This window comes from Oncorhynchus clarkii, chromosome 31, assembly GCF_045791955.1.
Source record: "Oncorhynchus clarkii lewisi isolate Uvic-CL-2024 chromosome 31, UVic_Ocla_1.0, whole genome shotgun sequence".
NCBI lineage: Eukaryota > Metazoa > Chordata > Actinopteri > Salmoniformes > Salmonidae > Oncorhynchus > Oncorhynchus clarkii.
Genome location: NC_092177.1, coordinates 9,166,178 through 9,193,825, shown reverse-complemented (window position 1 = coordinate 9,193,825; position 27,648 = coordinate 9,166,178). Strand labels below are relative to the sequence as shown.

The window sequence follows — 27,648 nt, the reverse complement described above, 5'->3', positions numbered from 1 at the left end:
CTATTCTGTCATCACTCTCTTTTCCTAACAAGTGTCCCAGTCTAAACATGGGTTGGATTTTCTGTGCTAATCTCCTAATTCGATTACTTCACAAATCCTTGTGTTTAAAATACATTCAGTTTAGACTAGCGGAGGACAGAGAAAGGCTGACTATTTAATTTCAACTCAGTTTGACAGGGAATGTTTTGCATAACCTGCTGGCAAGGATTGGTATCATGATTCTGATTTTGGTCACTTTGACCTGGTGAGTAAAATAACCTTTTTCTAATTGTATCATTGGGTAGACCTCTATAGTTTATTGAATGTATATACATTATGTATGATAATAAACATACCAATCCTAATAGGTTCAACCTACTAAGTTTATAGGCTTACACAGGGCAGTTCTAAACTTCCATCAATTATTATTGTATTGATTTCAGTGTTGGCCGTGTCTATGGACAAGAAAGCTACGCAGGTGAAAACATCACCCGTATTCTGGACCGACTACTAGATGGTTATGACAACCGGTTGCGGCCAGGATCCGGAGGTGGGACTGTCCTAGACCTCTATTCTGATTTATTTTCCTGTATCTTACATCTACAGAACCTTTAATTGAATAAGTGGGAAATAGCCTAGTTGGGATATTACATTGTACAGTATTTTTACCTGATTAGATTCTCTAAAATAATTGTTTATAGTCTACAGCTTTTCCATATTTTCATGGGCAACAATTAAAATCACTATATCCTTTTCAGGTATGATTACAGAGGTGAAAACAGATATCTTCGTCACCAGCTTTGGACCAGTATCAGATGTGGAAATGGTAAGAGACACTCAGCATATTCCCACATAGGCTTACTGTCACATAATGTATGTAAATTAGCAACTGTGAATGTAAATTAGCAACTGTGAATGTAAATTAGCAACTGTGAATGTAAATTAGCAACTGTGAATGTAAATTAGCAACTGTGAATGTAAATTAGCAACTTTATATGTTATGTTTACATACTGTTATTACATATGGGTGACAACTGAGCTTCCCGTGTGGAGCAGCGGTCTAAGGCGCTGCATCTCAGTGCTAGAGGAGTCACTACAGACCCTGGTTCGATTCCAGGCTGTATCACAACCGGCCGTGATTGAGAGTACCATAGGGCGGAGCACAATTGCCCCAGCGTTGTCCGGGTTAGGGTTTGGCCGAGGTAGGCCGTCACTGTAAATAAGAATCTGTTCTTAACTGACTTGCCTAGTTAAATAAAGGTTCAATAAAAATACCTAAAATAAAATGTTCCACTGCACAGCTGCCTTATGGGCAGACAGCTTTATACTGTAGATAATGAGCCATTTAGTTTGATTAGTCTGTTTCAATACACTAACTAGTGGAAGATCCTGGTCTGGCAGAATGTTTATTTCAGCTTCTAGATCAATATGTCAAGCAAACTGAATGCTCAAATGCATTGATGAATGAATATCTATAGGTAGTTATTGTCCTAATCATCTCATCATCTCTCTGGACTGGCTTGTTCGAATGGATTTAACTGTAGACAGTTAGTTAGAAACACATGTATTATGTCTGTGGTTTGGAGCAGGACCTGCATATCATACTGTACATTCCTCTGTCCTTCTTCAGGACTGTAGAATATAGATTCTAGATCCAGAACCTGTCTGGTGATCAGTCATCTAATGCCCGGACTTCTATCTCTTCCTCAGGAGTACACCATCGACATGTTCTTCCGACAGACCTGGGTGGACGAGAGGCTGAAGTACGACGGCGCCGTGGAGATCCTGCGTCTCAACAACAAGATGGTAGATAAGATCTGGACACCCGACACGTTCTTCAGGAACTCCAGGAAGTCCATCGCACACAATATGACCACTCCCAACAAGCTGTTCCGCATCATGCAGAACGGGACCGTCCTCTATACCATGAGGTAACCTGAGCCCCGAGCCCCTCCTCCCTGGACCCTCCTGTAGAACCTCTTCACCATGAGGTAGCCCCTCCTCCCTGGACCCTCCTGTAGAACCTCTTCCCCATGAGGTAGCCCCTCCTCCCTGGACCCTCCTGTAGAACCCCTTCACCATGAGGTAGCTCCTCCTCCCTGGACCCTCCTGTAGAACCCCTTCACCACGAGGTAGCCCCTCCACCCTGGACCCTCCTGTAGAACCCCTTCACCACGAGGTAGCTCCTCCTCCCTGGACCCTCCTGTAGAACCCCTTCACCATGAGGTAGCTCCTCCTCCCTGGACCCTCCTGTAGAACCCCTTCACCACGAGGTAGCTCCTACTCCCTGGACCCTCCTGTAGAACCCCTTCACCATGAGGTAGCCCCTCCTCCCTGGACCCTCCTGTAGAACCTCTTCCCCATGAGGTAGCCCCTCCTCCCTGGACCCTCCTGTAGAACCTCTTCACCATGAGGTAGCTCCTCCTCCCTGGACCCTCCTGTAGAACCCCTTCACCATGAGGTAGCTCCTCCTCCCTGGACCCTCCTGTAGAACCTCTTCCCCATGAGGTAGCTCCTCCTCCCTGGACCCTCCTGTAGAACCTCGTCCCCATGAGGTAGCCCCTCCTCCCTGGACCCTCCTGTAGAACCCCTTCACCACGAGGTACCTACAGGAAGAAGTGTTTTAAATAAACCCCTTTTTTGTAGCCAAATAAGACTGTCAATTAAAAAATTAAATTAAAAATAAAATGCCGTTGCAGTGGTGCTCTGCACATAGGAAACCAGTTGTACAGTTGTACTGTATACACAGTTTTTACACAGATGATGAAATCAGAAGTGTAATGTATTCTATGTGTATCTCAGACTAACCATCAGTGCAGAGTGTCCCATGAGTCTCATGGACTTCCCTATGGACGGACATGCCTGTCCTCTCAAGTTCGGCAGCTGTGAGTAGTCAGTCTGGGATCTCCTTTCTCTGGTTCTTTTTCTAAATGAATTAGGGCTGTCATATAATGTTTTTGGTATTGGAAAAGCAAACATTTTGAGCAAATTCACGATTAATCGCGATTAATTACAGCAAATCCTGCGACTACATCGATAAAAAAATAAATTGAAACGTTTGACAGCCCTAAAAGTAATTTTGAAGTGATTCATCATTAAAAAAAAGTTTGCTTATGGCACTGAAACAGGTAAATTCACATCCTTGTGCTCCAGCTTCCTCAAACAGTTTTCAAACATATCCCCTTTGTAGTGCACTATTTAAGGAACAGGGACCATTTCAGACACCTACGATGTCTTGTAGTTTCTGTCAACATTATATATACGAATGTTATGACAACTGAATGAACTTGTTTCTGAATACATCAGATGCGTACACGAGCAGTGAGATCACCTTTACCTGGAGGAAGGGTCTGGAATCTTCTGTAGACTGTCCTCAGGAGTCTATCAGTCTGCTCCAGTATGACCTGGTGGGACAGAGGTTATCCATGGAGACGTTCAAGTCCAACACAGGTAAGGACCCACTGTAGGTTACATCACATGTAAAATTAGAGACAGAGGGAGAGAAAAAAGGAGGGAGAGAGAAAGAGGGAGAGAGAGACTACTACATAATTCTAACACACTACTACACTACACACACCACTACACACACTACTACACTACTACACTACTAGACTGAACTTCTACACTACCACACTACTACACACAGTACTACACACACTACTACATTACACTACCACACTACGTTAGTACAATAAACTACTACACTGCACTACACTACACTATTACACTACACTACTACATTACACTACTACACTAATACAATACACTACAATACTACACGACACTACTACATTACACTACGACTACACTACACTACTACACTACTACATTACACTACTGCACTGCACTGCACTACTACACTACACTACACAACCCTACACTACTACACTACTACACTACTACATTGCACTACTATACTACTACACTACTACACTACTACAATACACTACTACACTACTACACCACTACACTACACTACTACACTACTACACTGCTACAATACACTACTACACTACTACACCACTACACTACACTACTACACTACTACACTGCTACATTACACTACTACACTACTACACTACTACACTACTACACTACTACACCACGCTACTACACTACACTACACGAATACACTACTACACTTCACTGCTACACCACACTACCACACTATTACACTACTACACTACTACACCACACTACTACACTGCTACACCATACTACTACACTATTACACTACTACACTACACTACACTACTACATCACGCTACTACACTATTACACAACTACACCACTACTACATCACACTACTACACTACACTACACTACACTACTACATCACACTACATCACACTACTACACTACTACACTACTACACTACTACACTACTACACTACACTCCCCTCCCCTCTCCCTCTCTCTCTTTACCTCCCCTCTCTCCCCTCTTCTCTACCTCTGCACCCCTCCTCTTCTCTGTTATTCTGTAACCCCCTTACCCTGAGACAGAGCAGATCAGAGACTTTCCTGATCTGATCTGTCTCAGGATAGAGGTTATTCTTCTCTGATCTGTCTCAGGGTAGTGGTTATTCTTCTCTGATCTGTCTCAGGATAGAGGTTATTCTTCTCTGATCTGTCTCAGGGTAGGGGGTTACTCTTCTCTGATCTGTCTCAGGGTAGTGGTTATTCTTCTCTGATCTGTCTCAGGATAGAGGTTATTCTTCTCTGATCTGTCTCAGGATAGAGGTTATTCTTCTCTGATCTGTCTCAGGGTAGTGGTTATTCTTCTCTGATCTGTCTCAGGATAGAGGTTATTCTTCTCTGATCTGTCTCAGGGTAGTGGTTATTCTTCTCTGATCTGTCTCAGGATAGAGGTTATTCTTCTCTGATCTGTCTCAGGATAGAGGTTATTCTTCTCTGATCTGTCTCAGGATAGAGGTTATTCTTCTCTGATCTGTCTCAGGATAGAGGTTATTCTTCTCTGATCTGTCTCAGGATAGAGGTTATTCTTCTCTGATCTGTCTCAGGATAGAGGTTATTCTTCTCTGATCTGTCTCAGGATAGAGGTTATTCTTCTCTGATCTGTCTCAGGATAGAGGTTATTCTTCTCTGATCTGTCTCAGGATAGAGGTTATTCTTCTCTGATCTGTCTCAGGATAGAGGTTATTCTTCTCTGATCTGTCTCAGGGTAGTGGTTATTCTTCTCTGATCTGTCTCAGGATAGAGGTTATTCTTCTCTGATCTGTCTCAGGATAGAGGTTATTCTTCTCTGATCTGTCTCAGGATAGAGGTTATTCTTCTCTGATCTGTCTCAGGATAGAGGTTATTCTTCTCTGATCTGTCTCAGGATAGAGGTTATTCTTCTCTGATCTGTCTCAGGATAGTGGTTATTCTTCTCTGATCTGTCTCAGGATAGAGGTTATTCTTCTCTGATCTGTCTCAGGATAGAGGTTATTCTTCTCTGATCTGTCTCAGGGTAGGGGGCCAGTCAGACATATTCACTCTATGTCTCCCTCCACATCTTCTCCCTTCCCATGTCATTGTTGTGGTCTCTCTCACCGCTGCTCTCTGCTGATACTTACTCTGTTTATCTTCCAGGTTTCTACTCTGTCATGGTGGTCCATTTTCTACTACAGAGGAAGCTAGGCTACTACCTGATTCAGACGTACATCCCTCTGATTATGGTGGTGGTGCTGTCGCAAGTAGCCTTCTGGATCAACAAAGAGTCTGTCCCTGCACGCACTGTGGCTGGTATGATAACAACCCTCTGTCCCTGTGTCTGGTATGATAACAACCCTCTGTCTCTGTGTCTGGTATGATAACAACCCTCTGTCTCTGTGTCTGGTATGATAACAACCCTCTGTCTCTGTGTCTGGTATGATAACAACCCTCTGTCTCTGTGTCTGGTATGATAACAACCCTCTGTCTCTGTGTCTGGTATGATAACAACCCTCTGTCTCTGTGTCAGATAACAACCCTCCTCTGTGTCTGGTATGATAACAACCCTCTGTGTGTCTGGTATGATAACAACCCTCTGTCCCTGTGTCTAGTATGATAACAGCCCTCTGGTGTGTGTCTGGTATGATAACAACCCTCTGTCTCTGTGTCTGGTATGATAACAACCCTCTGTCTCTGTGTCTGGTATGATAACAATGTGGCTGGTATGATAACAGCCCTCTGGCACTGTGGCTGGTATGATAACAACCCTCTGTCCCTGTGTCTAGTATGATAACAGCCCTCTGGCACTGTGGCTGGTATGATAACAACCCTCTGTCTCTGTGTCTGGTATGATAACAACCCTCTGTCTCTGTGTCTGGTATGATAACAACCCTCTGTCTCTGTGTCTGGTATGATAACAACCCTCTGTCCCTGTGTCTAGTATGATAACAGCCCTCTGGCACTGTGGCTGGTATGATAACAACCCTCTGTCTCTGTGTCTGGTATGATTACAACCCTCTGTCTCTGTGTCTGGTATGATAACAACCCTCTGTCCCTGTGTCTGGTATGATAACAGCCCTCTGGCACTGTGGCTGGTATGATAACAACCCTCTGTCCATGTGTCTGGTATGATAACAACCCTCTGTCTCTGTGTCTGGTATGATAACAACCCTCTGTCTCTGTGTCTGGTATGATAACAACCCTCTGTCTCTGTGTCTGGTACGATAACAACCCTCTGTCTCTGTGTCTGGTATGATTACAACCCTCTGTCTCTGTGTCTGGTATGATAACAACCCTCTGTCCCTGTGTCTAGTATGATAACAGCCCTCTGGCACTGTGGCTGGTATGATAACAACCCTCTGTCTCTGTGTCTGGTATGATAACAGCCCTCTGTCTCTGTGTCTAGTATGATAACAGCCCTCTGGCACTGTGGCTGGTATGATAACAACCCTCTGTCTCTGTGTCTGGTATGATAACAACCCTCTGTCTCTGTGGCTGGTATGATAACAACCCTCTGTCTCTGTGTCTGGTATGATAACAACCCTCTGTCTCTGTGTCTGGTATGATAACAACCCTCTGTCTCTGTGTCTGGTATGATAACAACCCTCTGTCTCTGTGTCTGGTATGATAACAACCCTCTGTCTCTGTGTCTGGTATGATAACAACCCTCTGTCTCTGTGTCTGGTACGATAACAACCCTCTGTCTCTGTGTCTGGTATGATTACAACCCTCTGTCTCTGTGTCTGGTATGATAACAACCCTCTGTCCCTGTGTCTAGTATGATAACAGCCCTCTGGCACTGTGGCTGGTATGATAACAACCCTCTGTCTCTGTGTCTGGTATGATAACAGCCCTCTGTCTCTGTGTCTAGTATGATAACAGCCCTCTGGCACTGTGGCTGGTATGATAACAACCCTCTGTCTCTGTGTCTGGTATGATAACAACCCTCTGTCTCTGTGGCTGGTATGATAACAACCCTCTGTCTCTGTGTCTGGTATGATAACAACCCTCTGTCTCTGTGTCTGGTATGATAACAACCCTCTGTCTCTGTGTCTGGTATGATAACAACCCTCTGTCTCTGTGTCTGGTATGAAAACAACCCTCTGTCCCCGCGGCTGGTATGATAACAACCCTCTGTCCCTGTGTCTAGTATGATAACAGCCCTCTGGCACTGTGGCTGGTATGATAACAACCCTCTGTCCCTGTGTCTGGTATGATAACAACCCTCTGTCTCTGTGTCTGGTATGATAACAGCCCTCTGTCACTGTGGCTAGTATGATTACAACCCTCTGTCTCTGTGTCTGGTATGATAACAACCCTCTGTCTCTGTGTCTGGTATGATTACAACCCTCTGTCTCTGTGTCTGGTATGATAACAACCCTCTGTCTCTGTGTCTGGTATGATAACAACCCCCTGTCTCTGTGTCTGGTATGATAACAACCCTCTGTCTCTGTGGCTGGTATGATAACAACCCTCTGTCCCTGTGTCTGGTATGATAACAACCCTCTGTCTCTGTGTCTGGTATGATAACAACCCTCTGTCTCTGTGTCTGGTATGATAACAACCCTCTGTCTCTGTGTCAGGTATGAAAACAACCCTCTGTCCCCGCGGCTGGTATGATAACAACCCTCTGTCCCTGTGTCTAGTATGATAACAGCCCTCTGGCACTGTGGCTGGTATGATAACAACCCTCTGTCCCTGTGTCTGGTATGATAACAACCCTCTGTCTCTGTGTCTGGTATGATAACAACCCTCTGTCTCTGTGTCTGGTATGATAACAACCCTCTGTCTCTGTGTCTGGTATGATAACAACCCTCTGTCTCTGTGTCTGGTATAATAACAACCCCCTGTTCCTTAGTCTGTCTGTCTGTCTCTCTCTTTCTTTTTCTTTCTCTGTCCCTTAGTCTCTCTCTCTCTCTCTCGCTTTCTCCTCCCATGCCACATGTAATTAGTGTAGCCTACACTGTCTTTCTCCTCCCATGCCACATGTAATTAGTGTAGCCTACACTGTCTTTCTCCTCCCATGCCACATGTAATTAGTGTAGCCTACACTGTCTTTCTCCTCCCATGCCACATGTAATTAGTGTAGCCTACACTGTCTTTCTCCTCCCATGCCACATGTAATTAGTGTAGCCTACACTGTCTTTCTCCTCCCATGCCACATGTAATTAGTGTAGCCTACACTGTCTTTCTCCTCCCATGCCACATGTAATTAGTGTAGCCTACACTGTCTTTCTCCTCCCATGCCACATGTAATTAGTGTAGCCTACACTGTCTTTCTCCTCCCATGCCACATGTAATTAGTGTAGCCTACACTGTCTTTCTCCTCCCATGCCACATGTAATTAGTGTAGCCTACACTGTCTTTCTCCTCCCATGCCACATGTAATTAGTGTAGCCTACACTGTCTTTCTCCTCCCATGCCACATGTAATTAGTGTAGCCTACACTGTCTTTCTCCTCCCATGCCACATGTAATTAGTGTAGCCTACACTGTCTTTCTCCTCCCATGCCACATGTAATTAGTTTAGCCTACACTGTCTTTCTCCTCCCATGCCACATGTAATTAGTGTAGCCTACACTGTCTTTTCGTCCTGAGCGATTAGTGGTTTTTGAAATAGGTTCGGTTTCGGTTCGATTATTTAAAAATAAATCCTGGTTTTCGATTTCAGTTTCGATAAAAAAAATGTAAACAAAACATTTATTATGAAATAATTGCATCAAAATGGTTAGAGCTTTTTAATGGAAATTCCAATGCCAAAAACAGAGAACATTCAATTGCCAAAACATTAAAAAGATTCCATTGTCTCTGTCAGGTCCACATAGACAAATAGGAAACTCCTATATAAAATATTTTAGTTGTGTATATTACTTAGTTTTAATTGATGACTTTATAATGTTTTATTATTTAAAATCATGATCTCATCTCAGCTCAGGTAGTAGCATCCAGACAGCCAGACAGCCATCTAATGGTATCTCTGTGCTCCCCATACTGTACTGTCTGTAGTCATCCTATTTAGCGAGGCTAGCTTGACTAACTATGCTGCAGAGCTGTCTGTAGTCATCCTATTTAGCTAGGTTAGCTTGCCTAACTATGCTGCAGAGCTGTCTGTAGTCATCCTATTTAGCTAGGCTAGCCTGCCTAACTATGCTGCAGAGCTGTCTGTAGTCATCCTATTTATCTAGGCTAGCCTGTCTAACTATGCTGCAGAGCTGTCTGTAGTCATCCTATTTATCTAGGCTAGCCTGCCTAACTATGCTGCAGAGCTGTCTGTAGTCATCATATTTATCTAGGCTAGCCTGCCTAACTATGCTGCAGAGCTGTCTGACAATCATTTTACCAGTTCTTCAAAGTAGATAAGGCATACTTTCACAGAGTATGTCTCTAACACTCTCTCTTGTCATTGTGTTGTGTACATTCATCTCTCATGCAGCGAGCTATGTGGTCTGTGTGGTCTGTGTGGTCTGTGTGGTCTATGTGGTCTGTGTGGTCTGTGTGGTCTGTGTGTTCTGTGTGGTGTATGTGGTCTGTGTGGTCTGTGTGGTCTGTGTGATCTGTGTGGTCTGTGTGGTCTGTGTGGTCTGTGTGGTCTGTGTGGTCTGTGTGGTCTGTGTGGTCTGTGTGGTCTGTGTGGTCTGTGTGGTCTGTGTGATCTGTGTGGTCTGTGTGGTCTGTGTGGTCTGTGTGGTCTGTGTGGTCTGTGTGTTATTAGTGTTGCGCAGGTCAGCTGTTTCTTTACCTGCACCCGCCCGCAATTGCTAATAACCCATCCGCAACCACTCGACCATATGAGTGAAAGTCAACATTTGAGGCCCACATCCAACCCTAACCTGCATATACAGAACATGCGCTATACTGTAGGCTTCAGTCAAAGATAACAGAACTATTTGTTTTGACAGGGGATGCAGTGCAGGGTTTAAAAAAAACTGATTTAGATATGTTTCTGCTTATAATTTCTGACATATTTGTAGGCTATTTGTTAGTCAACTTGTCTATAATTAGATACATACAGCTTCTCTTCTGTCATTATATGTTGTTGACCTAGAAGACTAAAGAAACCAATGCGCAACTGAATAATGTCATAGATCGATAGAATGAAATGCTTCAATCTAGTTGACATCAGTGAAGTTTTCTCTGTCATCCTTAGTGGAGCAAAGACATTTATGGACAGGGGAGAAAATAAAATACCCCCCCACAAAATGTCCAAATGACATCAGTTTGATTACAGTTCGGCTTCGATGAATACTGTATGTGGTTGAAATACTATCACCTGTTATGATGCTTTCATGATGAAGACAGCATCTCTGCAGATTGTATCTAACTGAGCATAGCATTCTCTCAAGAAATCATATTTCTCCCGTAAATCGTTTAATCGCTCAGCTCTACTTTCTTTACATCATGACGGCTGTATTACACCTTTCATAAGGTGTTGTGACCTCACGTCAACGTGTGCTACGTTAAAAATGAATTAGTGTATCCTGTTGACCCCATTTAGCCTGGTCTCATCACACAACCCTTAATGACATGAGGTAGTCTGTGGAACCTGGACACTCCAATAACACTACAGGAGGTAGTCCAGGAGAGCTGGACACTCCAATAACACTACAGGAGGTAGTCTGTGGAACCTGGACACTCCAATAACACTACAGGGGGTAGTCCAGGAGAGCTGGACACTCCAATAACACTACAGGGGGTAGTCCAGGAGAGCTGGACACTCCAATAACACTACAGGGGGTAGTCTGTGGAACCTGGAGACTCCAATAACACTACAGGAGGTAGTCTGTGGAACCTGGACACTCCAATAACACTACAGGAGGTAGTCTGTGGAACCTGGACACTCCAATAAAACTACAGGAGGTAGTCTGTGGAACCTGGACACTCCAATAACACTACAGGGGGTAGTCCAGGAGAGCTGGACACTCCAATAACACTACAGGAGGTAGTCTGTGGAACCTGGACACTCCAATAACACTACAGGAGGTAGTCTGTGGAACCTGGACACTCCAATAACACTACAGGGGGTAGTCCAGGAGAGCCGGACACTCCAATAACACTACAGGAGGTAGTCTGTGGAACCTGGACACTCCAATAACACTACAGGAGGTAGTCTGTGGAACCTGGACACTCCAATAACACTACAGGGGGTAGTCCAGGAGAGCTGGACACTCCAATAACACTACAGGAGGTAGTCTGTGGAACCTGGACACTCCAATAACACTACAGGGGGTAGTCTGTGGAACCTGGACACTCCAATAACACGACAGAGGTTAGACTGTGGAACCTGGAGACTCCAATAACACTACAGGAGGTAGTCTGTGGAACCTGGACACTCCAATAACACTACAGGAGGTAGTCTGTGGAACCTGGAGACTCCAATAACACTACAGGGGGTAGTCCAGGAGAGCTGGACACTCCAATAACACTACAGGAGGTAGTCTGTGGAACCTGGACACTCCAATAACACTACAGGGGGTAGTCCAGGAGAGCTGGACACTCCAATAACACTACAGGGGGTAGTCTGTGGAACCTGGAGACTCCAATAACACTACAGGAGGTAGTCTGTGGAACCTGGACACTCCAATAACACTACAGGAGGTAGTCTGTGGAACCTGGACACTCCAATAACACTACAGGGGGTAGTCCAGGAGAGCTGGACACTCCAATTTACACATTTGGGATGCCCTGAAAATGATGGGACAGATGAAAGAATCATATATTTAATGGTTATGAAGGTACCCCAAGTTACATTCAAGAGATTATGTTTATGGGTGCCCAAAATGTGTTATGAGGAAGCCCCAAGCCCTGTCTTGGGGTACCTACCATTGAATCTTTAACCCATACTATAATTTATCATAATTTATCATCCAAGAATGACAATGTGTAATTAGAACCCTGTCTCAACCACACATATATTATAATTGCGTTCTAATTCTGTTTCTATGGTCTCCATCTCCCCCTATCCTAACAACCGACAGGCATCACCACGGTCCTCACCATGACAACCCTCAGCATCAGTGCCCGCCAGTCTCTGCCCAAGGTGTCCTACGCTACAGCCATGGACTGGTTCATCGCTGTGTGTTTTGCGTTTGTGGCGTCCGCGCTCATCGAGTTCGCCGCCGTCAACTACTTGGCCACGCTTGAGGCCAACAGACTGAAGAAGAGGAACGCCAGGCAGAACAAACTGAAGGTCCTGGCTGAAGCAAGTTATGATGAGGAGGATGATGAGAGTGCTTCATCTGTAAGTAATTTACTGGAAGAAGGATGGATGGATGGATGGATGGATGGATGGGTGGATGGATGGATGGGTGGGTGGATGGGTGGATGGGTGGGTGGATGGGTGGGTGGGTGGGTGGGTGGGTGGGTGGGTGGGTGGGTGGGTGGGTGGGTGGGTGGGTGGGTGGATGGATGGATGGATGGATGGATGGGTGGGTGGGTGGGTGGGTGGGTGGGTGGGTGGGTGGGTGGATGGATGGATGGATGGGTGGGTGGGTGGGTGGATGGATGGATGGATGGATGGGTGGGTGGGTGGGTGGGTGGGTGGGTGGGTGGATGGATGGATGGGTGGGTGGGTGGGTGGGTGGGTGGGTGGGTGGGTGGGTGGGTGGATGGATGGGTGGGTGGGTAGGATAATGCGTGAATGGGTGGATGGGTGGGTGGGTGAATGGACACACACAAACTCACAGACAGACATGGTTAGGGTTGGTAGCTAGGGGGTTTACAGTGTGCAGCTGTAACTGTAACAAGCAGTATTCACCAAGGTTGTCTCTCTCCATTCAACTACAGAACACCATCACTAAGACTCTCTCGTTCATCTACAGAACACCATCACTAAGACTCTCTTGTTCAACTAAAGAACACCATCACTAAGACTCTCTCCGTTCAACTACAGAACACCATCACTAAGACTCTCTTGTTCAACTACAGAATACCATCACTAAGACTCTCTTGTTCAACTACAGAACACCATCACTAAGACTCTCTTGTTCAACTACAGAACACCATCACTAAGACTCTCTCCATTCAACTACAGAACACCATCACTAAGACTCTCTCGTTCATCTACAGAACACCATCACTAAGACTCTCTTGTTCAACTACAGAACACCATCACTAAGACTCTCTCCATTCAACTACAGAACACCATCACCAAGACTCTTCCCATTCAACTACAGAACACCATCACTAAGACTCTCCCCATTCAACTACAGAACACCATCACTAAGACTCTCCCCATTCAACTACAGAACACCATCACTAAGACTCTCCCCATTCAACTACAGAACACCACACATTACATAGTGATGCAGACAGTTGTCATGCTCTTATATCTTAGTGGCGGTAGCTAGCTAGCTATATGCTATATGCTATATTCTTTATGCTATATTCTATATGTTATGTTCTATATGCTATATTCTATATGTTGTATGTTCTATGCTATATTCCATATGTTATATTCTGTATGTTATATTTTTAATGCTATATTTTATGTGCTATATTCTATATGTTGTCTGTTCGATATGTTATATTCTGTATGTTATATGTTATATGCTATATTCTATATATTAAATGTTATGCTTTATTCTATATGTTGTATTCTATGTTATATGCTATATTCTATATGTTATATGCTATTTTATATATGTTATATGCTATATACTATATTCTATGTTATATGCTATATTCTATATGCTATATTTTATGTTCTGTATGTTATATGTTATATGCTATATGCTATATTCTATATTTTATATTCTATATTCTATATGTTCTATTCTATATGTTATATTCTATATGTTATATTATATATGTTGTATGTTGTATGTTATATTCTATATGTTATGTTCTGTATGTTATATGTTATATGCTATATTTTATGTTCTGTATGTTATGTTCTGTATGTTATATGTTATATGCTATATTTTATGTTCTGTATGTTATATGTTATGCTATATAATATATTCTATATGTTATATGTTATATTCTATATATGATATGCTATATGCTATATTCTATATGTTATATGCTATATTCTATATGCTGTATGCTATATTCTATATGCTATATGCTATATTTTATATGCTATATCCTATATTCTATATCCTATATGCTACATGTTATATGCTGTACGCTGTACGCTATATTCTATAAGTTATATGCTATATGCTATATTCTGTATGTTAAATGTTATATGCTATTTTATATATGTTATATGCTATATTCTATATGTTATACGTTATATGCTATTTTATATATGTTATATGCTATATTCTATATGTTATACGTTATTCTATATTCTATATGTTATAATCTATATTTTATGTTACATGCTATATTCTATATTCTATGTCCTATAATCTATATGTTATATGTTATATTCTATATGTTATATTCTACATGTTATATTCTACATGTTATATTTTACATGTTATATTCTATATGTTATATTCTACATGTTATATTCTACATGTTATATTCTACATGTTATATTCTACATGTTATATTCTATATGTTATATTCTACATGTTATATTCTATATGTTATATTCTACATGTTATATTCTATATGTTATATTCTATATGTTATATGCTTGAGTTTGTTTATTTTATTTTTACAGGGACAGTGCACATTAATCAACGTTTCAGTAAAAGTGCCGGTTTTAGCCAGCCGGCTAATTTTCAACTGCAGTCCCTGGGCAGGTTAAATGTTACATGGTATATGCTATATTTTATATGTTATATGCAATATTCTATATGTTATATGCTATATTCTATATTTATATGCTATATTCTATATGCTATATGCTATATTCTATATGTTATTTTCTATATTCTATATGCTATATTCTATATGTTATATGTTATATGCTATATATTATATGCTATATTATGTATGTTATAAGCTATATGCTATATTATGTATGTTATAAGCTATATGCTATATTATGTATGTTATATGCTATATGCTATATTATGTGAGTTATATGTTATATGTTATATGCTATATTCTATATGTTATTTTCTATATTCTATATGCTATATTCTATATGTTATATGCTATATTCTATATGCTATATTCTATATGCTATATTCTATATTCTATATTCTATATGTTATATGCTATATTCTATATGTTATTTTCTATATTCTATATGCTATATTCTATATGTTATATGTTATATGCTATATATTATATGCTATATTATGTATGTTATAAGCTATATGCTATATTATGTATGTTATATGCTAAATGCTATATTATGTGAGTTATATGTTATATATTATATGCTATATTCTATATGTTATTTTCTATATTCTATATGCTATATTCTATATGTTATATGCTATTTTCTATAAATGATATGCTATATTATGTATGTTATAAGCTATATGCTATATTATGTATGTTATAAGCTATATGCTATATTATGTATGTTATAAGCTATATGCTATATTATGTGAGTTATATGTTATATGTTCTTTGCTATTTTCTATATTTTCTATGCTATATTCTATATTATATATGCTATATTATATATGTTATATGCTATATTATATATGTTACATGCTATATGCTATATTGTGTATATTATGTTATGTGTTATATGCTATACGCTATATTATGTATATTATGTTATATGCTATTTTCTATATTCTATATGCTATATTCTATATGCTATATTATATATGTTATATGCTATATTATGTATGTTATAAGCTATATGCTATATTATGTATGTTATATGCTATATGCTATATTATGTATGTTATATGCTATATGCTATATTATGTGAGTTATATGTTATATGTTATATGCTATATTCTATGTGTTATTTTCTATATTCTATATGCTATATTCTATATGTTATATGCTATTTTCTATAAATGATATGCTATATTATGTATGTTATAAGCTATATGCTATATTATGTATGTTATAAGCTATATGCTATATTATGTATGTTATATGCTATATGCTATATTATGTGAGTTATATGTTATATGTTCTTTGCTATTTTCTATATTTTATATGCTATATTCTATATTCTATATGCTATATTATATATGTTATATGCTATATTATATATGTTACATGCTATATGCTATATTGTGTATATTATGTTATATGCTATACGCTATATTATGTATATTATGTTATATGCTATTTCTATATTCTATATGCTATATTCTATATGCTATATTATATATGTTATATGCTATATTATATATGTTATATGCTATATGCTATATTATGTATATTATGTTATATGTTATATGCTATACGCTATATTATGTATATTATGTTATATGCTATAATATATATGTTATATGCTATACGCTATGTTCTATATGCTATATTCTATATGTTATATGCTATAATATATATGTTACATGCTAGATTCTATATGTTATATGCTGGATTCTATATGCTATATGCTATATCATATATGTTATATGCAATATGCAATATGCTATATTAGATATATAATATGCTATATTCTATATGCTATATTATATATGTTATATGCTATATGCTATTTGCTATATTCTATATGCTATATGCTATATTATAGATGTTATATTCTATATGCTATATTATATATGTTATATGCTATATGCTATTTGCTATATTCTATATGCTATATGCTATATTATATATGTTATATTCTATATGCTATTTGCTATATTCTATATGTTATATGCTATTTTCTATATTCTATATGTTATATGCTATATGCTTCATGCTGTTTTCTATTTGTTATAGGCTAATTTATATATGCTATATACTATATTATATATGTTATATGCTGTATGCTAATCCAGTAAGCCAATGTGCATGGAGTCCTGCGAGAGCTTGCTCAAGTCTTAGTAGTGGTAGACTCATGTTTAGATGTTTCTAAATAGCCTGAGTGAGTGTGACAATGAACAAAACACAAGAAGCAGCTTATACACACTGACTACCTGCTTCGTGCATAACAGACAATTGGCAACGGCATGTACTGTTGTGTGTTGTTGAATAGTGTTGAGAGAGAGAGACCACGCGTATACATACATATTACCTGCAGCATCATACTATAGGAGTGTATAGTCGTGGCCAAAAGTTTTGAGAATGACACAAAGATTAATTTTCACAAAGTTTGCTGCTTCAGTGTCTTTAGATAATTTTGTTAGATGTTACTATGGAATACTGAAGTATAATCACAAGCATTTCATAAGTGTTAAAGGCTTTTATTGACAATTGCATGAAGTTGATGCAAAGAGTCAATATTTGCAGTGTTGACCCTTCTTTTTCAAGACCTCTGCAATCCGCCCTGGCATGCTGTCAATTAACTTCTGGGCCACATCCTGACTGATGGCAGCCCATTCTTGCATAATCAATGCTTGGAGTTTGTCAGAATTTGTGGGTTTTTGCTTGTCCACCCGCCTCTGAGGAATGGGATTAAGGTCTGGGGAGTTTCCTGTCCATGGACCCAAAATATCGATGTTTTGTTCCCCAAGCCACTTAGTTATCACTTTTGCCTTATGGCAAGGTGCTCCATCATCCTGGAAAAGGCATTGTTCATCACCAAACTGTTCCTGGATGGTTGGGAGAAGTTGCTCTCGGAGGATGTGTTGTGAGGCAAAATTGTGAGTGAGCCCACTCCCTTGGCTGAGAAGCAACCCCACACAAGAATGGTCTCAGGATACTTTACTGTTGGCATGTCACAGGACTGATGGTAGCACTCACCTTGTCTTCTCCAGACAAGCTTTTTTTCCGGATGCCCCAAACAATTGGAAAGGGGATTCATCAGAGAAAATTAGTGCACTCACACCTGCCTGCTGCCATTCCTGAGTAAGCTCTGTACTGGTGGTGCCCTGATCCAGCAGCTGAATCAACTTTAGGAGACGGTCCTGGCGCTTGCTGGACTTTCTTGGGCGCCCTGAAGCCTTCTTCACAACAATTGAACCACAACAATTGAACCGCCTGTGAAGCCCTTTTTGTGTGAAGCAATGATGACGGCATGTGTTTCCTTGCAAGGAACCATTGTTGACAGAGGAAGAACAATGATTCCAAGCACCACCCTCCTTTTGAAGCTTCCAGTCTGTTATTCGAACTCAATCAGAATGACAGAGTGATCTCCAGCCTTGTCCTCGTCAACACTCACACCTGTGTTAACGAGAGAATCACTGACATGATGTCAGCTGGTCCTTTTGTGGCAGGGCTGAAATACAATGGAAATGTTTATTGGGGATTCAGTTCATTTGCATGGCAAAGAGGGACTTTGCAATTCATCTGATCACTCTTCATGACATTCTGGAGTATATGCAAATTGCCATCATACAAACTGAGGCAGCAGACTTTGTGAAAATTAATATTTGCTTCATTCTCAAAACTTTTGTAAACATATGTTCTCTACTTCAGTAGTATCCATGATCCATGATTCCATGTTCCATGATTCCATGATTCCATGGTAGATCTTCTAGATAGGGAATTCTATCACATTAATGATCCCTGTTGTCTGTTCTCTTTAATCCTCTACCTCCACCCCACCCCTCCTCTATGTCCACCCCTAACCCTCCTCTATGTCCTCCTCTAACGCTCCACCCCTAACCCTTCACCAACACCCCACCCTTTTCCCCCAGCCACCCTCAGAGAGAGGGGGCCTGAAGAAGAGGTATAACTCCATATCCCAGAGTGAGATGGACACTGGCCCCTCGGTGCCCATCTTCCTGCAACAGGGTTCAGCTGTGCCCCCCATCCCAGCGCTGGCTGGCACCAGCCCAATAGACCAGTACTCCCGCATCATGTTCCCCCTGGCCTTTGCACTCTTCAACCTCTTCTACTGGATCATATACCTGGGCAAGGACACCATGGAACAGGCCAGGTATGTGTTCATAAAGTCTCTATTCTGTTCTGTTATGACGTCATGGAACAGGCCAGGTATGTGTTCATAAAGTCTCTATTCTGTTCTGTTATGACATCATGGAACATGCCAGGTATGTATTCATAAAGTCTCTATTCTGTTCTGTTATGACATCATGGAACATGCCAGGTATGGGTTATTAAGGTCTCTATTCTGTTCTGTTATGACATCATGGAACATCATGGTATGGGTTATTAAGGTCTCTATTCTGTTCTGTTATGACATCATGGAACATCATGGTATGGGATATTAAGGTCTCTATTCTGTTCTGTTATGACATCATGGAACATCATGGTATGGGATATTAAGGTCTCTATTCTGTTCTGTTATGACATCATGGAACATCATGGGGCCGAAGATAGCGAGGTAAAGAAGAGGAAACGAGCAGACTGATTTGGAAATAATTTATTCAATTTTAGATTTGTTATTTTTTAATGATTTAATTTTGTATTTTGTATTTTGTATATTCTATAACTCTCAAACTCAACTCTGGACCTCAAAGCCAGTTCCACTGTGTTTTTTTCATTGTTCATCTTTAATCAGGGACTGATTTAGACCTGGGACACCATGGGCGTGTGAAATGAATTATCAGGTAGAACAGTGAACCAGAAGACTCCGGACCTCAGAATTGAATACTCCTGGTCTATAACGTTCAAATACTGGTGTGTCGGTGCAATGATAAACAGATCATGTATGACTTACTGATCACAGAAGTCTCCCAAATGGCACCCCATTCCCTATATAGTGCACTACTGTTGACCAGGGCCCGTAGGGTAGTGCACTACTGTTGACCAGGGCCCATAGGGTAGTGTACTACTGTTGACCAGGGCCCATAGGGTAGTGCACTACTGTTGACCAGGGCCCATAGGGTAGTGCACTACTGTTGACCAGGGCCCATAGGGTAGAGCACTACTGTTGACCAGGGCCCATAGGGTAGTGCACTACTGTTGACCAGGGCCCATAGGGTAGTGTACTACTGTTGACCAGGGCCCATAGGGTAGTGCACTACTGTAGGGTAGCATTTGGAACACACTGTTTCAACTGCATAGTTGACCGTTCTGAATCTGTATCCACAACACAGACCCATTGTATGTAACTCTGCCTTCTGATGATGAGCTGCAGCAGCAAAACAATTAATACCCACTGTTTTATTCTACACTGTTTTATTCAACACTGTTTTATTCTACACTGTTTTTGTCAAAGACTTTTATCCAGACAGTAAAGACATGAATAATGCTGGAACAGCCCCATGAGTTGTAGACACAAAAGGGGAAGCGGGTCGCTAGCTGGAGGATGTTAGATGGTTCTGTTGGAGGGAGGGAGGGAGGGAGGGAGGGAGGGAGGGAGGGAGAGAGAGAGAGAGAGAGAGAGAGAGAGAGAGAGAGAGAGAGAGAGAGAGAGAGAGAGAGAGAGAGAGAGAGAGAGAGAGAGAGAGAGAGAGAGAGAGAGAGAGAGAGAGAGAGAGAGAGAGAGAGAGAGAGAGAGAGAGAGAGAGAGAGAGAGAGAGAGAGAGAGAGAGAGAGAGAGAGAGAGGCTTCTAACAGTACAGCACAAGGCATAGAGGAGCTCAATTAAATTTAAAAGAGAAAATGTGCATCAAACAGTCACCTCTCGTTTTACATAAGGTTTACCTGGGGGTTGGCAAAAACCCAGCCAGTGCTTGCATCCCAATGGTACCATATTCCCTATGTAGTGCACTACTTTTGACCAGAGCTTTTGTCAGAAGTAGTGCACTACACAGGGAATAGGGTGCAGACAGTAATTTGAGTAATAATGCTCCTTCTCCACAGGGAGTGGATATGAGAGTCAGAGAAATCCCTGCTTGTTACGTTGTAACATTAGACACATAAAAAACAACTATTCACTTTCTTATAACTGAGCCACTTAGAGAACACAAAGCTCCGTGTCTGACTGAGAGAGGGAGACACACACACACACACGCACATGCACATACACGCATACGGTATCAGTCAAAAGTTTGGACACACCTACTCATTCCAGGGTTTTTCTTTATTTTTACTATTTTCTACATTGTAGAATAATAGTGAAGACATAAAAAACATGAAATAACACATATAGAATCATGTAGTTACCAAATAAGTATATTTTATATTTGAGGTTCTTCAAAGTAGCCACCCTTTGCCTTGATGACAGCTTTGCACACTATTGGCATTCTCTGAACCAGCTTCATGAGGTAGTCACCTGGAATGCATTTCAACTAACTGCCTTCTTAAAAGTTCATTTGTGGAGTTTGGGTTTTGTCCAACTATCATTTGTTTTTCAGCAGGACAATGACCCAACACACCTCCAGGTGGAGGTAGTGCTGTATCAGATGACCTGGCCTCCACAATCCCCCAACCTCAAGCCAATTGACGGTTTGGGATGAGTTGGTATGCAGTGTTTTTTTTAAATATGTATTTTAACCTTTTATTTAACTAGGCAAGTCAGTTAAGAACAGATTCTTATTTTCAATGTGGGTTAACAGCCTTCTTCAGGGGCAGAACAACAGATTTGATCTTGTCAGCTCGGGGATTTGATCTTGCAACCTTTTGGTTACTAGTCCAACGTTCAAACCACTAGGCTACCTTCCGCCCCGAGAGTGAAGGAAAAGCAGCCAACAAGGGCTCAGCATATGTGGGAACCCCATCGAGATGGTTGGAAAAGCATTTCAGGTGAAGCTGGTTGAGAGAATGCCAAGTGTGTGCAAAGCTGTCATCAAGGCAAAGAGTGGCTACTTTGAAGAATCTAAAATATATTTTGATTTGTTTAACACATGTTTGGTTACTACATGATTGTGTGTGTTATTTCATAGTTTTGATGTCTTCACTTCTTATTCTGCATATATTCTAAAATAGTAAAAATAAAGAAAAACCCTTGAATGAGTAGGTGTGTCCAAACTTTTGACTGGTACTATACTTACAGTACATATAGATGATACAAAGACAAGAGGGCGAGAGACTACAGAGACTACAGAGTGACCACAGAGACTACAGAGACACTACTGAGACTACAGCGAGACTACAGAGACTACAGAGACACCACAGAGACCACAGAGACACTACAGAGACTACAGAGAGACTACAGAGAGACTATAGAGACTACAGAGACACTACTGAGACTACAGAGAGACTACAGATACACTACAGAGACACTACAGAGACTACAGAGTGACCAAAGAGACTACAGAGACTACAGAGAGACTACAGAGAGACTACAGAGACTACATAGAGACTACACAGAGACTACAGAGAGACTACAGAGACTACAGAGAGACTACAGAGAGACTACAGAGACTACAGAGTGACTACAGAGACTACAGAGACTACAGAGACACTACAGAGAGTACAGAGAACACAGAGAGACTACAGAGACTACAGAGAGAATACAGAGACTACAGAGACTACAGAGAGACTACAGAGAAACTACAGAGAGACCACAGAGACTACAGAGACTAGAGAGAGACTACAGAGACTACAGAGAGACTACAGAGACACTACAGAGAGAATACAGAGACTACAGAGACACTACAGAGAGACTACAGAGACTACATACATTACAGAGAGATTACAGAGACACTACAGAGACACTACAGAGACTACAGAGACACTACATAGACTACAGAGACACTACAGAGATATAGTGAGAGACTACAGAGAGATAGTGAAAGACTACAGAGACTACCGAGAGACTACAGAGATATAGTGAGAGACCTCAGAGAGATAGTGAAAGACTACAGAGACTACCGAGAGACTACAGAGATATAGTGAGAGACTACAGAGAGATAGCGAGAAACTACAGAGAGATAGTGAGAGACTACAGAGATATAGTGAGAGACTACTGAGAGATAGTGAGAGACTACAGAGAGATAGCGAGAAACTACAGAGAGATAGTGAGAGACTACAGAGATATAGTGAGAGACTACAGTGAGATAGCGAGAAACTACAGAGAGATAGTGAGAGACTACAGAGATATAGTGAGAGACTACAGTGAGATAGTGAGAAACTACAGAGAGATAGCGAGAAGCTACAGTGAGATAGTGAGAAACTACAGAGAGATGGTGAGAAACTACAGAGAGATAGCGAGAGACTTCAGAGAGATAGTGAGAGACTACAGAGAGATGGTGAGAAACTACAGAGAGATAGTGAGAGACTACAGTGAGATAGTGAGAAACTACAGAGAGATAGCGAGAAGCTACAGTGAGATAGTGAGAAACTACAGAGAGATGGTGAGAAACTACAGAGAGATAGCGAGAGACTTCAGAGAGATAGTGAGAGACTACAGAGAGATGGTGAGAAACTACAGAGAGATAGCGAGAGACTACAGAGAGATAGTGAGAGACTACAGAGAGATAGTGAGAGACTACTGAGGGATAGCAACAGATTGCAGAGAGACTACAGAGACTACAGAGAGACTGCAAATAGATAGCGAGAGACTACCGTGAGTATACAGAGATATACTGAGAGACTACAGAGAAATAGTGAGAGACTACAGAGATACTACAGAGAAACAGTGAGAGACTACAGTGAGTACAGACAGACTACAGAGAAACAGAGAGACCACAGACAGACCACAGAGAGACCACAGGCAGACCACAGACAGACCACAGAGAGACTACAGACAGACCACAGAGAGACTACAGAGAGACCACAGAGAGACTACAGAAAGACCACAGAGAGACTACAGACAGACTACAGACAGACCACAGAGAGACCACAGACAGACCACAGACAGACCACAGACAGACCACAGAGAGGCTACAGAGAGACTACAGAGAGACTACAGAGAGACTACAGACAGACCACAGAGAGACTACAGACAGACCACAGAGAGACCACAGAGAGACTACAGAGAGACTACAGAGAGACTACAGACAGACCACAGAGAGACTACAGAGAGACTACAGAGAGACTACAGAGAGACCACAGACAGTCTACAGACAGACTACAGACAGACCACAGAGAGACTACAGACAGACCACAGAAAGACTACAGACAGACAACAGAGAGACCACAGAGAGACTACAGACAGACTACAGAGAGACTACAGACAGACCACAGAGAGACTACAGACAGACCACAGAGAGACCACAGAGAGACTACAGAGAGACTACAGAGACTACAGAGAGACTACAGACAGACTACAGAGACTACAGAGAAACATATAGACTACAGAGAGATGGAGAGAAAGAGAAGAGAGAGAAAAGGGGAGAGATGATGAAGAGACATGAGGGAGAGAGATTGTGCAGAGAGAATAGAGCGAGACACACACACACACACACACACACACACACACACACACACACACACACACACACACACACACACACACACACACACACACACACACACACACACACAGGGAGCAGTCGTTACATAAGAGTGTGGAGTGTAAATCTGCCCATCATGTTCCTGTCACAGAATGTTGATGCTTCTTCTGCCGAGAACGTTCTGCACTACAAGGACAGAGACAAGATGGTGGACCCTGCTGTAGCTACTGGAACGGATATCTTTAACTCTTATTCTCTCTGACTTTGGAGCTTTCAAGTGTATATTCAGAGAACAGAGGGCATAGCGTCTCTGACTTGAAGTATATTTCGAGAGAACATTACTGTAATTTACAGTGAAAGATATACAACCTATATACAAGATATATTGTCAGTGAAAGATATACCTCTTTGACTTTCTCAGTGTGTTTCTGTCTCTGTGTGTGTGATTTGCCTCACTCCTCATGTTGTGTGTTTCTGTGTGTTTCTGTCTCTGTGTGTGTGATTTGCCATGATTTGCCTCACTCCTCATGTTGTGTGTTTCTGTGTGTTTTCTGTCCATGCAGAGATGATTGACCCTCTTGCTCCAACTGATGTGTGTTTCTGTGTGTTTTCTGTCCATGCAGAGATGATTGACCCTCTTGCTCCAACTGATGTGTGTTTCTGTGTGTTTTCTGTCCATGCAGAGATGATTGACCCTCTTGCTCCAACTGATGTGTGTTTCTGTGTGTTTTCTGTCCATGCAGAGATGATTGACCCTCTTGCTCCAACTGATGTGTGTTTCTGTGTGTTTTCTGTCCATGCAGAGATGATTGACCCTCTTGCTCCAACTGATGTGTGTTTCTGTGTGTTTTCTGTCCATGCAGAGATGATTGACCCTCTTGCTCCAACTGATGTGTGTTTCTGTGTGTTTTCTGTCCATGCAGAGATGATTGACCCTCTTGCTCCAACTGATGTGTGTTTCTGTGTGTTTTCTGTCCATGCAGAGATGATTGACCCTCTTGCTCCAACTGATGTGTGTTTCTGTGTGTTTTCTGTCCATGCAGAGATGATTGACCCTCTTGCTCCAACTGATGTGTGTTTCTGTGTGTTTTCTGTCCATGCAGAGATGATTGACCCTCTTGCTCCAACTGATGTGTGTTTCTGTGTGTTTTCTGTCCATGCAGAGATGATTGACCCTCTTGCTCCAACTGATGTGTGTTTCTGTGTGTTTTCTGTCCATGCAGAGATGATTGACCCTCTTGCTCCAACTGATGTGTGTTTCTGTGTGTTTTCTGTCCATGCAGAGATGATTGACCCTCTTGCTCCAACTGATGTGTGTTTCTGTGTGTTTTCTGTCCATGCAGAGATGATTGACCCTCTTGCTCCAACTGATGTGTGTTTCTGTGTGTTTTCTGTCCATGCAGAGATGATTGACCCTCTTGCTCCAACTGATGTGTGTTTCTGTGTGTTTTCTGTCCATGCAGAGATGATTGACCCTCTTGCTCCAACTGATGTGTGTTTCTGTGTGTTTTCTGTCCATGCAGAGATGATTGACCCTCTTGCTCCAACTGATGTGTGTTTCTGTGTGTTTTCTGTCCATGCAGAGATGATTGACCCTCTTGCTCCAACTGATGTGTGTTTCTGTGTGTTTTCTGTCCATGCAGAGATGATTGACCCTCTTGCTCCAACTGATGTGTCATCTACGGGGAATGTTCTGCAGAGACCTTGTTCATTGATCTCTGTCCTTCGCTCTACCAACAAGTACTCAACGTACACACTACTTTCAGTCCACACAGGAAATGAATATGAAAAAAAAAAAATGTCCGACCACATGTCTATTCTGTTCACATGTTGCTCTGCCCAGACCCACATGTCTATTCTGTTCACATGTTGCTCTGCCCAGACCTGGGATCAGTTATTGAAGAGGTGTCCTTGTCGTTGGCAGAGCTTTGGTTTAAAAATGGATGCATTTGGTACTTATGATTCTCCACACACACACAAACAAACAAACGGAGAAACACACAAATGTAAAAAAAAAGTGGATGATATAATCTATGATGTCTGTAACTGGTGATGCAACATTGAACCAATGCTGGTCAGAAACCTGCTGTGCTCTACAGAGTCACAGGCCCCACTACAACACTGATCCAAGAGATCCTCTCCTCATCCCCCTCTACTCTCCTCATCCCCCTCTCCTCACCCTCCTCTCCTCATCCCCCTCTCCTCATCCCCCTCTCCTCTCCTCATCCCCCTCTCCTCTCCTCATCCCCCTCTCCTCACCCTCCTGTCCTCATCCCCCTCTCCTCACCCCCACCCTCCTCTCCTCTCCTCATCCCCCTCTCCTCTCCTCATCCTCCTCTCCCCACCCCCCTCTCCTCTCCTCATCCCCCTCTCCTAATCCTCCTCTCCTCATCCTCCTCTCCTCATCCCCCTCCTCTCTCCTCTCATCCTCCTCCTCTCCTCATCCTCATATCATCCCCCTCTCCTCATCCCTTTCTCCTCTCCTCATCCCCCTCTCCTCTTCTCATCCTCCTCATCTCATCCCCCTCTCCTCATCCCTTTCTTCTCTCCTCATCTCCCTCTCCTCTCCTCATCCCCCTCTCATCATCCCTTTCTCCTCTCCTCACCCCCTCTCCTCTCCTCATCCTTCTCTCCTCTCCTCATCCCCCTCTCCTCTCCTCTCCTCACCCCCTCTCCTCTCCTCATCCTTCTCTCCTCTCCTCATCCCCCTCTCCTCTCCTCACCCCCTCTCCTCTTCTCATCCTTCTCTCCTCTCCTCACCCCCCTCTCCTCACCCCCTCTCCTCTTCTCATCCTCCTCCCCTCTCCTCACCCCCCTCTCCTCACCCCCCTCTCCTCAACTTTTAAAAAAGTTGTGCAAGGTACTTTTAAAAAATGTTTTTTGTTTTGTTTTGATTGGAAGGGGTTTCAATGGCGCTGTTTTTTCCTTCTTTCTTATCACATGATGTGCAAGATGGACAACATTTATCACATGATTGTTATGATTGTAGTGTTTTTAGATTAATATACTGTATGTTTTATGAATGTTATCATCTTGTCTGAATGTTATCATCTTGTCTGAATGTTATCACC

The 27,648-nt window shown here is 41.8% G+C and overlaps 1 protein-coding gene across 3 annotated transcripts; it reads left to right on the top strand.

The window, feature by feature from the left end:
- Positions 1–146: 146 nt before the first annotated feature.
- LOC139390507 (gamma-aminobutyric acid receptor subunit alpha-6-like) lies at positions 147–26,732 on the top strand. Of its 3 annotated transcripts, none has more exons than XM_071137651.1 (10): positions 147–244; positions 423–529; positions 738–805; positions 1,690–1,910; positions 2,782–2,864; positions 3,286–3,429; positions 5,572–5,724; positions 12,386–12,648; positions 19,031–19,272; positions 26,221–26,732. In XM_071137651.1, exons 1-10 carry the CDS (start codon positions 216–218, stop codon positions 26,228–26,230), a joined length of 1,320 nt encoding a protein of 439 aa, XP_070993752.1. In that variant the 5' UTR covers positions 147–215; the 3' UTR covers positions 26,231–26,732. The 3 variants fall into 3 exon arrangements, with proteins under 3 accessions (XP_070993752.1, XP_070993753.1, XP_070993751.1); XM_071137652.1 differs by lacking the exon at positions 26,221–26,732 and adding an exon at positions 25,141–25,172; XM_071137650.1 differs by lacking the exon at positions 26,221–26,732 and adding an exon at positions 21,596–21,659.
- The last annotated feature ends 916 nt before the right edge of the window (positions 26,733–27,648 follow it).